This window comes from Neoarius graeffei, chromosome 24, assembly GCF_027579695.1.
Source record: "Neoarius graeffei isolate fNeoGra1 chromosome 24, fNeoGra1.pri, whole genome shotgun sequence".
Lineage (NCBI taxonomy): Eukaryota > Metazoa > Chordata > Actinopteri > Siluriformes > Ariidae > Neoarius > Neoarius graeffei.
In genome coordinates, this window is record NC_083592.1 from 51,068,720 (window position 1) to 51,086,219 (window position 17,500).

Here is a 17,500-nt window from a genome sequence, read left to right on the forward strand (position 1 = left end):
TGAACCTTTGCTTTCAGTATCTGGTGTGACCCCCTTGTGCAGCAATAACTGCAACTAAACGTTTGCGGTAACTGTTGATCAGTCCTGCACACCGGCTTGGAGGAATTTTAGCCCGTTCCTCCGTACAGAACAGCTTCAACTCTGGGATGTTGGTGGATTTCCTCACATGAACTGCTCGCTTCAGGTCCTTCCACAACATTTTGATTGGATTATGGTCAGGACTTTGACTTGGCCATTCCAAAACATTAACTTTATTCTTCTTTAACCATTCTTTGGTAGAACGACTTGTGTGCTTAGGGTCGTTGTCTTGCTGCATGACCCACCTTCTCTTGAGATTCAGTTCATGGACAGATGTCCTGACATTTTCCTTTAGAATTCACTGGTATAATTCAGAACTCATTGTTCCATCAATGATGGCAAGTTGTCCTGGCCCAGATGCAGCAAGACAGGCCCAAACCATGACACTACCACCACCATGTTTCACAGGTGGGATAAGGTTCTTATGCTGGAATGCAGTGTTTTCCTTTCTCCAAACAACACTTCTCATTTAAACCAAAAAGTTCTATTTTGGTCTCATCCATCCACAAAACATTTTTCCAATAGCCTTCTGGCTTGTCCATGTGATCTTTAGCAAACTTCAGACGAGCAGCAATGTTCTTTTTGGAGAGCAGTGGCTTTCTCCTTGCAATCCTGCCATGCACACCATTGTTGTTCAGTGTTCTCCTGATGGTGGACTCATGAACATTAACATTAGCCAATGTGAGAGAGGCCTTCAGTTGCTTAGAAGTTACCCTGGGATCCTTTGTGACCTCGCCGACTATTACACGCCTTGCTCTTGGAGTGTTCTTTGTTGGTCGACCACTCTTGGGGAGGGTAACAATGGTTTTGAATTCCCTCCATTTGTACACAATCTGTCTGACTGTGGATTGGTGGAGTCCAAACTCTTTAGAGATGATTTTGTAACCTTTTCCAGCCTGATGAGAATCAACAACGCTTTTTCTGAGGTCCTCAGAAATCTCCTTTGTTCGTGCCATGATACACTTCCACAAACATGTGTTGTGAAGATCAGACTTTGATAGATCCCTGTTCTTTAAATAAAACAGGGTGCCCACTCACACCTGATTGTCATCCCACTGATTGAAAACACCTGACTCTAATTTCACCTTCAAATTTACTGCTAATCCTAGAGGCTCACATACTTTTGCCACTCACAGATATGTAATATTGGATCATTTCCCTCAATAAATAAATGACCAAGTATAATATTTTTGTCTCATTTGTTTAACTGGGTTCTCTTTATCTACTTTTAGGACTTGTGTGAAAATCTGATGATGTTTTAGGTCATATTTATGCAGAAATATAGAAAATTCTCAAGGGTTCACAAACTTTCAAGCACCACTGTAACTTTATGCAAAACGTCCGACGAAATAATTTCTGCTTAGAGTGTAAACAAATTGGCGAAATGACAGGAGCAATTTGTGGAAGATGCTATAATAATAATAATTCTTGAACAATAAAAAAGATACGTTCTTACCAGGCTTGTAGTACTCGAGTCTGACTCATGACTCGACTCGGACTCATGCATTGGAGGCGAGGATTCAGATTTTTTTCTTTATTTTTTGTAACACGCCATAATAATTCGCCATAAGATATTTATACTTGCATTAATTTTTGTACGAACTTCGTGCAAGAGTGTCACACCTGCATGCCTTGGCGCGTGCATCAGATAGACTCTTGGGGGCACCGTAAATGGTTTCACATCGTAAAGGCAGCAACAGCCACCATCAAATGGTGCGGCTGGAGTCTTGTTCTCGGACTCGGATCGAAATTTTCTTTAATGGCTTGGACTTGAACACTAGGGATTCGAGACTGGACTCGGACTTGAGGTTTAGTGACTCAACGACAACGCTGGTTCTTACCATCAAACACTTTCAGTCCATATTGAGATCACAGTGTCATTTCTAAGGAAGGGAGGCCATACTCATCTCATCTCATTATCTGTAGCCGCTTTATCCTGTTCTACAGGGTCGCAGGCAAGCTGGAGCCTATCCCAGCTGACTACGGGCGAAAGGCGGGGTACACCCTGGACAAGTCGCCAGGTCATCACAGGGCTGACACATAGACACAGACAACCATTCACACTCACATTCACACCTACGGTCAATTTAGAGTCACCAGTTAACCTAACCTGCATGTGTTTGGACTGTGGGGGAAACCGGAGAACCCGGAGGAAACCCATGGGGAGAACATGCAAACTCCGCACAGAGAGGCCCTCGCCAGCCACGGGGCTCGAACCCGGACCTTCTTGCTGTGAGGCGACAGCGCTAACCACTACACCACTGTGCTGCCGGGAGGCCATGCTGTTCTAGGAAAATCATCAATAACGTGGTCATGGGGGAAGCCATGGTCTAAAGCTTAGAGAAGCAGCTTTGGGACCAAAAGTTTGCTGGTTTGATTCCCTAAACTAGCAGGAATGGCTGAAGTGCCCTTGAGCAAGGCACCAAACCCCCAACTATACCCCAAGCTGCTCTGGGTATGTTGTACGTCGCTCTGGATAAAAGCGTCTGGTAAATCCCAGAAATGTAATGTCATGTGATGTGGCCCATAGTGTGACTTTTACCACCATGAGGTTGATTATTTTCCAGTAACAACACATCCTGAAGTGTTTTGTTCCTTTTCTACAACAATAATTTGCCAAACATTACATCTTATTGTCCATTTATAAATGCCGGGACGTGTCCCCATCATAAACTGTTTTAACTACTGAATTGTATAATGAGAGAGGTTCTATACCATTTGACCCATCGTGAGACTCGCAACCTCGAGCATAGCAGCATCGGCGACGGACTTGATTGTTTCTTCTTCTGTAGCAGACTTGGACACGAGCTCTTCTACCAGCTGTAGAACATCAACACAGAGGTTTAGAACCAGCCGGAATACGTACGCCGGTTATATATAGTACTGTGCAAAAGTCTTGGCACTCCCCCCTCCCCTTTTTTTCATACAAACTTTGTTATAGATTTCTATTTTGTGACTTCTACATTATCAAGTTAAAACATTACAGAAACATTTTAGAGTTTCAAACGTTCTTTTTTTTTTCCAGCACAAAATTAAATGTTACCAGCAAAAAAAAAAGTTTGCCTCTGAGCAGTATATTCCATAAGTGAGCACTTTTCAGATTAAAAAAGAAAACATAATGAAGGTTTTGGTGCAAAATGAAGAAGCGAGTGTGACGGTCGAAGCGTCTGGAAGAACCGTGGCTGGTTCTGGAAGACGCTCAGTAAAACTACAGTACCGTCATGGTTCGCTTAAAGAAAAGTCAGCAATGAAGAAGATGATTTGGATAGAGAAGTGTGTTTATTCGCTGCGCCTCACATTACAAATATTTGCCATAAGAAACTGTATTGTTTCGAAGAGTAAGTGAATCATTAATGGTTATGCATTAAAAGATCGTTGTTGTTGCATTCAGTGATGTTTGCTGTTTATCCGGACTTTGGTAAAGAAGTCCTTCAGACATTTTTGATGGACATGTTCAAAATTTTTCTTACCAGTCTGTATTCGTCCAAAGTGATGATGCCATCGTTGTCTTTGTCGTGTATGTTGAACAGAACTGAAGGAAGGGAAAGGAGAAGGTGGTAATTCAGTTACGGTTCAGAATTTTAGATCGTCCCTAAACCTGGAAATTGTTCGTTTCTCTGGAAAACAATTGATATTCAGTCTCCATCACCATGGAGATTACAGTCCATGTAAGATGGTTAGACAATGTAGGTGTGTTTAGGTGTGTGCTCACAGCGGAGTTTCTCTCTTCTAATCATCTCTCTGTCCTCCTGCGTCAGCTGCTGTTTCAGTGGCCTGAAGTGTGATAGGACAGTGAGGAACTCCCTGAAGCTGATCTCCTCCTCGACGCCCACCTCGTTCTGACCAAAGTTCCTGCACCAGCATCGGCAAAAAGCAGGTCAGTTTACAGCATTAGCACGACTGGTGGTTTTACAAAATGTGTGTGTGTGTGTGTGTGTGTGTGTGTGCACCAAGCTATTAATTCCAAATCATACATTTTATGTAGAACCTTCCAGAAGGATTTAGGAGTTCAGTCTAACAGCAGCAACATTTCTGCTAATAGAAGCTACCGACGGGCGGCACGGTGGTGTAGTGGTTAGCGCTGTCGCCTCACAGCAAGAAGGTCCTGGGTTCGAGCCCCAGGGCCGGCGAGGGCCTTTCTGTGTGGAGTTTGCATGTTCTCCCCGTGTCCGCGTGGGTTTCCTCCGGGTGCTCCGGTTTCCCCCACAGTCCAAAGACATGCAGGTTAGGTTAACTGGTGACTCTAAATTGAGCGTAGGTGTGAATGTGAGTGTGAATGGTTGTCTGTGTCTATGTGTCAGCCCTGTGATGACCTGGCGACTTGTCCAGGGTGTACCCCGCCTTTCGCCCGTAGTCAGCTGGGATAGGCTCCAGCTTGCCTGCGACCCTGTAGAAGGATAAAGCGGCTAGAGATAATGAGATGAGATGAGATGAGAAGCTACCGACCCAATCTACTACCGAAGTAAGCTCGCTCAGAACCAATCACTGACTAGCTACCTCCACGAATTCCTCTCGTCCATCGTTTTCATAAAGTTTGTCCTGTTCATATTTTGAAAGAAGCAGACGAATCGAAATCCATCTCAGTCCTAATAACTTTTTTGGTGCCAAATCCAGACTAATGTAACTCATTTCTTCCTTAGATAATATGATCACTAGTTTCCAGCTGTTCCCGCATTTCCAGCTGTTCTCTAGTTTTCAGTGTCTTTGGTATCCATATGTCCCATAGTTCACATTGTCTTTAGTTTCACTGTGTTCCCGCATTTCCAGATGTTCCCTCGTTTTCAGTGCCTTTAGTTTGCAGGTGCTCCATAGTTTAGTGTCTTTAGTTACAAGATGTTGCTTCATTTCCAGATGTTGCTTCATTTTCACTGTCTTTACTTTCCAGCTGTTCCCTAGTTTACAGTGTCTTTAGTTTCAGTGCAATCCCTTGCTTCCAGCTGTTACCTAGTTTTCAATGTCTTTCGTTTCCATATGTCCCAGACTTTATAGTATCTTTAGTCTCTGGCTGTTCCCTCATTTCCAGCTGTTCCCTAGTCTACAGTGTCTTCAGTTTCAATGCAATCCCTCGTTTCCAGCTGTTCACTAGTTTACAGTATCTTTCACCATGTTCCCTCATTTCCAGCTGTTCCATAGTTGTCTTTAGTTACACGACTTTCCTTCATTTCCAGATGTTCCTTCATTTTCAGTGTCTTTACTTTCCAACTGTTCCCTAGTTTAGTGTCTTTAGTTTCAATGCATTCCCGTGTTTCCAGCTGTTCCCTCGTTTCCAGCTGTTCCCTAGTTTTCAACGTCTTTAGTTTCCATATATCCCAGACTTTATAGTATCTTTAGCTTCCAGCTATTCCTTCATTTCCAGCTGTTCCCTAGTTTTCAATGTCTTTAGTTTAACATGTTCCCTCGTTTCCAGCTGTTCCCTAGTTTTCATCGTCTAGGTTCCAGGTGTCCCATAGTTTAGTGTCTTTAGTTTCCAGCTGTTCCCTCATTTCCGGATGTTCTCTAGTTTTCAGTGTCTTTAGTTTACAGCTGCTCCATAGTTTAGACTCTTTCGTTTCCAGCTGTTCCCTCATTCCCAGCTGTTCCATAGTTTTGAGTCTTTAGTTACACAATGTTCCTTCGTTTCAAGGTGTTCCTTTATTTTCAGTGTATTTAGTTTCCACATGTTCTCTAGTTTACAGTGTCTTTAGTTTGAAGGTGTTCCCTCATTTCGGGCTGTTCCCTGGATTCCAGCTGTTGCCTATTTCTTTTAGATGTTCCACAGTTATCGGTGTTCTCTTTCTACCACTAGCTCCCAGTGTCCCTAATTTAGATGTTCACTGGTTTCAGCTGTCCCTATTATTCAGAGGTTTCCTGGTCTCTCCAGTGTCCAGGCCCTGGTTCCCTACTTCCGAGCTTCCAAGCATTTCCTTCTTCCTGGTGTTCAGTTGTTCCCTGGTTCCCAGCATTCATAGTTTCTCTGTGTGTTTACTGATGTCCTCCTTTCTGTTTTCTAGCGTCTCTAGTTTCTAATTATTGCCTATATTCCAGTTCCTCCAGTGTCCAGATGTTCTCTAGTTCTCTTTTCTCCAGTGCCGTCAATTTCAAGGTCTTCCATATGTATCACTGTCCTACAACCTTTCACACATCCTACTTTACACTTTTCAGTTTTTACTTAATCTTAAATGTCACTGTCCATAATTTCCAGCTGTTCTTTAGTTTCCAGTGTCGTTAACGTCCTTGTTTTCTAATGTTTCCTTCGTCCTACTCTTCAGTGCTCTTGTCTTCTCTAGTTTCTATGTTCCCTAAAAGCTGAATGTGCCTCAGTGGATTGTTGAGTAATAGAAATATATAATTGATGAAAATGTCACTCAGTTGGAAAATTATTGATGATATAAATATGTACCGGGTGGCACGGTGGTGTAGTGGTTAGCGCTGACGCCTCACAGCAAGAAGGTCCGGGTTCGAGCCCCGTGGCCGGCGAGGGCCTTTCTGTGCGGAGTTTGCATGTTCTCCCCGTGTCCGCGTGGGTTTCCTCCGGGTTCTCCGGTTTCCCCCACAGTCCAAAGACATGCAGGTTAGGTTAACTGGTGACTCTAAATTGAGCGTAGGTGTGAATGTGAGTGTGAATGGTTGTCTGTGTCTATGTGTCAGCCCTGTGATGACCTGGCGACTTGTCCAGGGTGTACCCCGCCTTTCGCCCGTAGTCAGCTGGGATAGGCTCCAGCTTGCCTGTGACCCTGTAGAACAGGATAAAGCGGCTACAGATAATGAGATGAGATGATATCATATGTACCTTTTATCAAAGAAGGCATTGATGATTTGGTTTCTAACAGGATTGAAGGTCAAGTCGCTGATGTTCTCCAGGTCACTTCGGCTGAAATTCAGAAAAACAAGAATTTCGTTTGACAGACTGAATTTACTTTGAGCCTCAACCAGCTGCAAACAGTTGTGGCCAGGAGTAATGTGTCACAGCCCTTGTTTAAAAACAGGACGGTATCTAATGAAAGCCTTCACTGAATGTTGTCTCTGGACATGAGCAGGGACAGAGAAAGAATACACTGAGGTTTTCTGTTGTGATCACATTCTCTTTTGGCAGCACTGATATGTAACTTTACACGCTGGGACACGTTTGTGTATTTATTGACACCCGCCTTACACCAACATCAGACACGTAACCTTCATCCTACCAAGTGGGGTCCATCTGGACCCCGCACCTATATGTTTGTTTGCCATTTTAAAAATATGCGACATACTGCCTCACCGTTTTATGAATTTGTCGGAATTTATGTCTTAATTAAAACACTAAAGCACCGGAAGGTCAGCTTTTTGCATTGTGAAGGTATAATTAATTTGTTACTGGGGTCCAACCGGACCCCAGAGTAAAGTTTATCTGTCTTTCATTTTATAATTGAATAATTTAGCACACTGAAAGTTAACTTCTTTTATTTCTTTTATGTTCCATAATGAAACTACCAAGGCATTCCTTCTTGGGGTCCGTGTGGACCCCACTGCTGCAATAAGCACAGGCTGCAAAACAAAAGCCCTAAATTATTTTACAATTACTTTTTTGTTTTAAATTCTGTAAGAAAAGACCTAAGTTGTAATCCGGAATGTTTTACAGCTGCATGAGCTGCAAAAATCATGTATATAATGCCAATTTTTTTTGTGGCACTATAATTTGCTACATGTATGCTAGTTATTGCAATATTATTGCGATGTTATTGCATTTATAATACATCATTGATATTCAGCCATAGTGGATTTTGTTCTTCAATAAAGTTATGTCTGTTTGCTGCATTGAATTGGTTCTTACTGCATTGATTTCAAGGTATTCCCTCCTGGGGTCCATACGGACCCCGCCTGGTAGTTTGTGTATGTAAAATTGGCTGGTAGGATGAAGGTTAAGTGTGTTCTTTATGCCTTGGGCCCTTTAGTGTATTGCTGTTATTAATACAAGATGTTCTGAACAAAACTTATCTGGTGATTTTGTCTTTATAAGCTTTAATTTTAAAGAAAAGTATTGGGGTCCAAACGGACCCCACATGGTAAGATTAAGGTGTAAAATAGCATGGTAGGATGAGGGTTAATGGTATATGGATTATGTGTTATTTTAGGTGAGAATTACCTCAAGGTGTCGCCGTTGTGGCTCAGGTTCTTAAACCGCTTGTGCAGGTTTTTGATCTGCACCAGAGAAACTGGGTGGGTGAGAAAAGCAGAAGTTATGGATGTGTTTTCACTTGTACTTGTCAAAAATCTCTGGAACACCATGTCTTATATAAAACTGTGTAACTAATTGAAATAGATTTAGGACATACTCCTTTATTCTATCCACGTTCACTGGATATGAGCAATTGCGTGCTCTGATTGGCTACTCTACTACTAGGATATCAGCTCATATACCGTGAGGAGAGAAAAACAAAACGGCTGAAGCAAACGAGGACGAAATAAAAACTCTACTCGAAAACTAAACCTCAAAAAAAAATACACACAAAAAGCAACAAAATATGAAATGGGAGTATTTGATGGTAAGAACGTATCTTTTTTTTTTTTTTTACATTTTCAAAAATTATCATTATTATTATTATTACATTTTTCACAATTAAATAAACATCTAAAGCTATTCTATACCTCGACAGCAAGACGGCACTTTCTACAAAAAACAACACTCATGCAATTCTGCACCGGAAAAACTGGGTGGGTGAGAAAAGCAGAAGTTATGGATGTGTTTTCACTTGTACTTGTCAAAAATCTCTGGAACACACTTTTGCCATGTCTTATATAAAACTGCGTAAGACGGCACTTTCTACAAAATGAATTCTACTCATGCAATTCATGCAACCATTGATAGGTTTTTAAGAAGTCCGCCTAAGCGGAAATGATTTTGTCGGACGTTTTGTGTAAAGTTTTTATTTATCAAATTTGCAAAAAATAAAAATGCTCTGTTTCTCAAAATCCAGTGAATGTGGCTAGAATAAAACAATTATTCCACTCAGTCTCGTCGTACATGGATTACAGACAACTCGGTGCTACGCGTCTCGTCAGCTATCAGCTCATGTACGACTCGATTTTGTGGAAAAACTGTTAAATAAATATATAATGCATGCACATATACTGTATACACTCTGATCACTTTATTAGGAATACCTACTGTATACACCTGCTTATTCATTTGATTAGCCAATCATGTTACAGCAGCATCTCATCTCATTATCTGTAGCCGCTTTATCCTTCTACAGGGTCGCAGGCAAGCTGGAGCCTATCCCGGCTGACTACGGGCGAAAGGCGGGGTACACCCTGGACAAGTCGCCAGGTCATCACAGGGCTGACACATAGACACAGACAACCATTCACACTCACATTCACACCTACGCTCAATTTAGAGTCACCAGTTAACCTAACCTGCATGTCTTTGGACTGTGGGGGAAACCGGAGCACCCGGAGGAAACCCACGCGGACACGGGGAGAACATGCAAACTCCACACAGAAAGGCCCTCGCCGGCCACGGGGCTCGAACCCAGGACCTTCTTGCTGTGAGGCGACAGCGCTAACCACTACACCACTGTGCCGCCCTTACAGCAGCATAATTCATAAAATCATGCGGATGCACATGACGGGCTTCAGAATGGACACTGAAGACTCCTTAAGCCTAGGTCACAACCGGACGTACGATTTTTTGGCCGTGCGATTTTTGGCGTTTCCCAAATCGCTGCGTTTTTTTTTGTTCGTGGTGAAAGACGCACGTTGGCCGCAAGTTTGTCTTACAACCTGAAAAAAACATAAGCGCCCGTAGAGTTTGTTTGACATGACAAAGAACCTCTGCGGCCGGTCTGCGGCTCGAAAATCAGCACGTCACACGCGCGCCCTCCGTGCGTTTCTTGCATTTTTTGCACGTAGACCGGCCATAGGAGCACGTACGGCCGGTTGTGACCGAGGCTTTACATAAATGTTAAAGGTAGACTGGCTGCTCAGATTTATTTTTCAAGTGCAGGTCATAAAACAATTTTCCTCGACACCCAATTATTTTTGTTTAGTGGACCGAAAGCTACTGAATTCGAATCACAGACTTCCAATTGTATTAATTTTTTAATAGAACAATTAATGAATTTATCTCCACGTGGTCCTAAATTCTCCACTATTTTTTCCTGCTTCACCATGACGCAATACAAGATACTACGTCATGCATGATGTGGTGGGCTTTCCCCGTTTGTGCAAGGCATTGTGGGATACAAATTTGAAACAGGAGAGAAAAATGGAGGATGTGAGTGTGCGAATGAAACGTGAAAGACTGACTAACGGAAAGTGAGAAGAAAAGACGTTACGTTATACGTGAAGGAAAGGAAACGCAGGACCGAACTAATAAATATTGGCACTCAGCGAGCACCTCGGTGTGATCAGCTGTTCGTTTAGCGACAGAATGATGGAACTGTCAGTGCACGCTCAAAGGGAAACCTGCGCACACACACGGACTTCCTCTGTCTGCTTGACTGCGCGAAGCGAGCGATTTCATGCACGTTATTTGCTTTAATCCCGTCAAATTAAACAACTTCGCAGTCACAGAATGGCCGGATGTTTTGTGAGATATTACAGAAATAAACATGTATCACAATGAGCACATTTCAGACGGAACTAAATTTCACCGATTTTATGAAATCGAAAGGCCGTCTAGCTTTAATATGTTAGTCAATGTCATTGTATTCTTTGTTGTTGAATAGCATCCAGTAAGATTAGAGTCTGTGGATTGTTCCTGTGATAATGAATTGCCAGATTTCGTTAAAAATCATTTTAAATGACTGTACTGTATATTCTCAGAAATAAGGGACTCTAATGGCACTGCCTTTCCTGTAAACAAGGCTGCAAAGACTTGGTGGCGTTTTTTTTTTTTTTTTTAATAGTTATAGTTGGTGGCGGGACGGTGGTGTAGTGGTTAGCGCTGTCGCCTCACAGCAAGAAGGTCCGGGTTCGAGCCCCGTGGCCGGCGAGGGCCTTTCTGTGTGGAGTTTGCATGTTCTCCCCGTGTCCGCGTGGGTTTCCTCCAGGTGCTCCGGTTTCCCCCACAGTCCAAAGACATGCAGGTTAGGTTAACTGGTGACTCTAAATTGAGCGTAGGTGTGAATGTGAGTGTGAATGGTTGTCTGTGTCTATGTGTCAGCCCTGTGATGACCTGGCAACTTGTCCAGGGTGTACCCCGCCTTTCGCCCGTAGTCAGCTGGGATAGGCTCCAGCTCGCCTGCGACCCTGTAGAACAGGATAAAGCGGCTAGAGATAATGAGATGAGATGAGCTATAGTTGGTTTCTTGATAATAAGGAAACCACGGAAACTATATAGAAACTACTGCTCAGGTGAGTATTATTTGCTTCGACTGGGTGCTTAAAAACCCCACCAGAAGCTTACATTGCAATTAACACATCGCCACAGGCCGTGTTTGTACACTACACAACCTGTAATCCGTCGTATCACAGGTGAGATCAGACTTCATGTTCAGTTGTGTTGCACACATCGACAGTCATGTGAAACAGAAAGTACACCCTCTTCCAGTTACATAGTTTTACCAATCAAGACATAACAAAAAATTATCTGATCCTTACCAGGTCCTAAAATTATGCAAATCTAACCTCAGGTGTAAAGCAACACGCAACAGATTCCACCATGTCATTATTTATTTAACAAAAATTCAGTGAAAATGCAGAATCCATGTACGAAAAATAAGTACACCCAATAGCTTGTAGAATTCTCTTTTGAAGCAATTGTTTTCTGTATGATTTTATCAGTCTCCCACATCGTTGTGGAGGAATTTTGACCCACTCTTCTTTACAACATTGCTTCAGTTCATTCATCTTTGAAGGCATTTGTTTATGCATAGCTCTCTTAAGGTCCCGCCACAGCATTTCAATTGGGTTGAGGTCTGGACTTGGCCATTCCAACACCTTGATTCTTTTCTTTTTCAGCCATTCTGCTGTAGATTTGCTGGTGTGCTTGGGATCATTGTCCTGTTGCATGACCCAATTGCAACCAAGCTTAAGCTGTTGGACAGATGGCTTCACGTTTGCCTCGAGAATACTTTGGTATACAGAGGAGTTCATGGTTGACTCAATGACTGCAAGGTGCCCAGACCCTGTGGCTGCAAAATGAGCCCAAATCATCACCCCTCCACCACCGTGCTTGATGGTTGGTGTGAGGTGTTTGTGCTGATATGCTGTGTTTGGTTTTTGCCAAACACGGCGCTGTGCATTACGGCCAAACGTTTCCACTTTGGTCTGATCTGTCCAAAAGACATTGTTCCAGAAGGCTTGTGGCTTGTTCAGGTGCATTTTTGCAAACCTAAGCCGTGCTGCCATGTTCTTTTTAGATAGAAAAGGCTTTCTTATGGCAACCCTTCCAAACAAGCCATACTTGCGCAGTCTTTTTCTAATTGTACTGTCATGAACTTTAACATTTAACATGCTACCTGTGGCCTGTCGAATCCTAGATGTAGTTCTTGGGTTTTTTGCAATTTCTCTGAACATTGCACGGTCTGACCTTGGAGTAAATTCGCTGGGACGTCCACTCCTGGGAAGATTGGCAGCTGTCTTGAATGTTTTCCACATCTGAATAATTTTTCTTGTGGTAGAATGATGGATTTCAAATTGTTTGGAAATGGCCTTATAACCCTTCCAAGACTGATGTGCAGCAACAATCGCTTCTCTAAGATTATTGTTGAGGTCTTTCCTCCTTGGCATTGTGTTAACATACACCTCCAGACCAGCAAACTACCAAAACTTCTGCTTTTTAAGAGGTGGCCACACTTGCTGATGATCATTTAATCAAATTCATTTGATCAGCAACACCTGGCTGCTAACTGCCTTCATAATTTCTATGGAAACAGTAAGGGTGTACTTAATTTTTCACACACTGCTACTGCATTTTTGGCTTACTTTGTGTTAAATAAATAATGACAGGGTGAATATGCATGTCTTATTGGTCATCTGAGGTTGTATTTGCCTAATTTTAAGACCCGGTCGTAAAAGGACCAGATGATTTTTTTTTTTTTTTTTATGATGTCCTGACACTTAAGACGTAGACTTGAAAGAGGGTGTACTTTCTTTTTCACAAGACTGTAATAACTGCTTTGAAACAAGCAACGTTAAGTAAAGTTAACACCCGGGTGTATTATTTGAGCAACCACAGTGAGACGTGACCGGATTAGAAAAGCTCGGATGCATGTTTTGTAGATTAAGGAGGTGTGACTGAAAGTTGACTGATTTCATTTCATCCAGAAACCTGTTTGGCCGAATGAGTTTCGACTCGTTTGATTCACTGCTTATAGAAATTTGAATCCTCGTGTTAAACCATTAATTCTGTCTTTATACTTTGTACTAACATAACACTATTTTTCATTTCTGTGTGATAAGAGTAGCCTGTTATACCAAAACACTGCAGAGTTCTTGAATCTGATTGGTCGGAAGGTGGTGGTTCCAACTGAATTCTGGTTACTATCAGATGCGTAAACATGATAGCAAGGTGACTTTGGCTGTAATACGATAAAAATATAATTTAAGGGGGCGTCGTGGCTCAGGTGGCTAAGGCGCCATACCATAAATCCGGGGACCTGGGTTCGATTCCGACCCGAGGTCATTTCCCGATCCCTCCCCGTCTCTTTCTCCCACTCATTTCCTGTCCTGTCTCTACACTGTCCTATCCAATAAAGGTGAAAAAAAAGCCCAAAAAATATCTTTATAAAAATATAATTTAAAACAGTCGTTGTTTAAAGCATCATTGTTAAGAGGATTAACAGTAGGCCGACCACAGATTCTGAACAATGCTGGTCACAAACTGATTGGAGACGAATAAACTGAATCGTATCACGTCAGATTCAGTTGTATCGTCAAGTCTCGAATCGCGGCCTTAAGAATTTGTAATCATGTCGTAACATATACAGTGGTATTGTTGCACCGTTTTTGTGTATATACCGAATTTACACATCCGGTTAATGAAACTCTTAATTTGCAATTCCGGTATTGAACTTGTAAATTCGATTTGGAAATGTTTGGTGTGCGTGCTGCGTTTGATCTATATGGAAGCCGAGAGAGGCCCTTCATATAATCCTTTTTTTAATTCACCTTGTTATCCCGAGATAACAACATAATTAATTCAGGATCTCAAGAAAACAACACAACTAATTTGAGATCTCGAGAAAACAAAACCGTTATTTCGAGATCTCGAGAAAACAAAACAATTATTTCCTGATCTCGAGTAAACAGCTGAGAAATGGTTCATTCAGGTGCGCCAAGAGACTTGTGATATGCTGACTTTGGGGCTATTTCTCATTCTGTATAGACGCAACTTTGGTCATTAGAATGTCTGGAATAATCGATCACCTAATAAGGCAATATTTTGATCAGGGGTTGACACAGGGAGAGATTGCATCAAGTCTTTTTAATAAGGGATCATTTCAAAATTAGTCCGCGGCACCTCCGCAGAAGACTGGCCCGGCTTCGTCTCTACCGACGGAGATACAGTGATCCAGCTGAGATCATGAAATAATGGTTTTGTTTTCTCGAGATCTCGAAATAACGGTTTTGTTTTCTCGAGATCTCGAAATAACGGTTTTGTTTTCTCGAGATCTCGAATTAGTTGTGTTGTTTTCTTGAGATCCTGAATTAATTATGTCGTTATCTTGGGATAACAAGGTGAATTAAAAAAGATTATATGAAGGGCCTCTCTCAGCTTCCGTAGATCTACATAATAACGCTTGAAATCCAATATCGACGATCCATAATCATACTAAAATACAATATACTGTATTGTTTGTGATATTCTGAAAGACTTCCATTGTGATCCCACGAGCAATAATTAACCCTAGATCTCATTATCTGTAGTTTCGGCGTATACGCAAAAACGGTGCTACGGTATTGACAAATATCGACTCATGGCCTTAAGAATTCAAAGTTCTATCATATCAGATTCAGTGGTATCATCAAATATCGAAGTGTACAATTAAGAATTCAAAATCGTATCGTTGCAGAATCAGTTGTATCGTCAAATATCAAATCGTGGCCTTAAGAATTCGAAATTGTATCGTATCAGATTCAGCGGTATCATCAAATATCAAACTCTTCCATTAAGAATTTGAAATCATATCGTATGAGATTCAGCGGTATCGTCAAATAAAGAATTGTTTCATTAAAAATTCGAAATTGTATCGTATCAGAGTCAGTGGTATCGTCAAATATCAAATTGTACAATTAAGAATTTGAAATCGTATCATCACAGAATCAGTTATATCATCAAATCATGGCCTTAAGAATTCAAATTCGTATCGTATCTGATTCGGTGGTATCGTCAAATATCGACTCATCACCTTAAGAATTTGAAATCATATCAGATCGTCAAATAAAGAATTGTTTCATTAAGAATTCGAAATTGTATCATATCAGATTCAGTGGTATCATCAAATATCGAATTGTACAATTAAGAATTCAAATTCGTATTGTCACAGAATCCATTGTATCGTCAAATATCAAATCGTGGCCTTAAGAATTCAAAATCATATTGTATCAGATTCAGCAGTATCGTCAAATATCGAATTGTTCCATGAAGAATTCGAAATCATATCGTATCAGATTCAGTGGTATTGCCAAATATTGAATTGTGGCCTTAAGAATTCAAAATCGTATCGTATCAGATTCAGAGGTATCGTCAAATATTGAATTGTAGAATTAAGAATTCGAAATCATATCATATCAGATTCAGTGGTATCATCAAATATCGAATTGTACAATTAAGAATTCGAAATCATATTGTCGCAGAATCCATTGTATCGTCAAATATCAAATCGTGGCCTTAAGAATTCAAAATCATATCATATCAGATTCAGCGGTATCATCAAATATCGAATCGTGGCCTTAAGAATTCAAAATCATATCGTATCAGATTCAGCAGTATTATCAAATATCGAATCGTGGCCTTAAGAATTCGAAATCATATCGTATCAGATTCAGTTGTATTGCCATTTATTGAATCATTGCTTTAAGATCAGCTCATATTATGTGTTCGGTTCCATTAGTACTATTTACAGTGAAGCTCTTTATAAAGCACCTATGGCAGTGCTATGACACCATACTCTATATGCTCTTACAATATAGAGTGACGTCAGTGTTAATATTTGACGTCACATGATCACAATTACATAATTCTGAGATAACAGAAGTATAATGTGTGAAAATGAAATGTAATAGTCAAATCAAGTCAACTTTATTGTCAAATATGCTATACATGCTCGACATACAGCCCAGATGAAATTTCAGTCCCCTCTGACCCACGGTGCAAACAGGCAATGCAATAAATAAAAATAGAATAACTGAAATAAACAATATAAACACTCTAGATAAGAAATAGACATAGACTAAACACTCACACACACATACGTAATGCAGAGTGAGTTGAACAACTTGTTGACAACTGCAAAAAAACCAAACCAACCCTCTGTCACTTGTCTCGGGTGTGATATCAGCATGACATTTAAAATAACAGGAAGGGATTTTTAGATTAATACCAAGTCTAAGAAGTCACCAAACTTGTCCTCTAGTCCTACTGAGATGTTTTTCTCATGTTTAAGAAACTTTTTAGACTGAAACCAGCCATCAGTGAGCCAAATGAAAACAACACACATACACACAGTTTATTTAAGTGGGTAGAATTATAAAAAAAAAAAAAAAAGAGGGGGAAGAGAGTGAGAGGAAGAGAATGAGAGTGCTGGTGTACTCACAGCCGGTTTTCTCGGAGAGATCCTGGAGCTCATGTTCCTGCAGTTCAGACTGTGAGGAGCCCATGTTAAGCCAGACCGAGTGCAGCGCGGTGTAGTGCCGGGAGAGAGAGAGAGAGACAGAGGGAGGAGAAGAGAAGAGAAGAGAGGAGAGGAGGGAACAGGTGTGCTACAGCTCTATACCTCTAAAATTCCACAGTGCCTCTCTTCACTGCTTTACGGTAACACTTCAGCCTGCTTCATGTCCATGAGGCGGAGTGAACAATGAACACGATTCCACAAGAAAACAAAACCATATCATGAGGAACAAGTCTCAAACTACTTCTTTCTCTTTCAGTTGTTTATAAAAACCACATTTTGACCTACTTCCTCCCCAGTAGTCTCTTTTGGAAAAGTAATATGCATTATAAGTACAACCCCGATTCCAAAAAAGTTGGGACAAAGTACAAATTGTAAATAAAAACGGAATGCAATAATTTACAAATCTCAAAAACTGATATTGTATTCACAATAGAACATAGACAACATATCAAATGTCGAAAGTGAGACATTTTGAAATTTCATGCCAAATATTGGCTCATTTGAAATTTCATGACAGCAACACATCTCAAAAAAGTTGGGACGGGGCAATAAGAGGCTGGAAAAGTTAAAGGTACAAAAAAGGAACAGCTGGAGGACCAAATTGCAACTCATTAGGTCAATTG

The 17,500-nt window shown here is 41.1% G+C and overlaps 1 protein-coding gene across 1 annotated transcript in view; it reads right to left on the reverse strand.

Moving 5' to 3' along the window:
• The window catches only part of tesca (tescalcin a), an 18,548-nt gene extending 1,533 nt beyond the window's left edge, over positions 1 to 17,015 (reverse strand). Inside the window, exons 1-6 of the mRNA XM_060907452.1 lie at positions 16,800 to 17,015; positions 8,180 to 8,249; positions 6,848 to 6,928; positions 3,791 to 3,930; positions 3,549 to 3,610; positions 2,794 to 2,898 (exon numbers count right to left, since the gene is read on the reverse strand). Coding sequence (XP_060763435.1) covers positions 2,794 to 2,898; positions 3,549 to 3,610; positions 3,791 to 3,930; positions 6,848 to 6,928; positions 8,180 to 8,249; positions 16,800 to 16,863 — 522 coding nt within the window. The 5' untranslated portion in view covers positions 16,864 to 17,015. The remainder of the gene's footprint in view (positions 1 to 2,793; positions 2,899 to 3,548; positions 3,611 to 3,790; positions 3,931 to 6,847; positions 6,929 to 8,179; positions 8,250 to 16,799) is intronic.
• Positions 17,016 to 17,500: the final 485 nt, after the last annotated feature.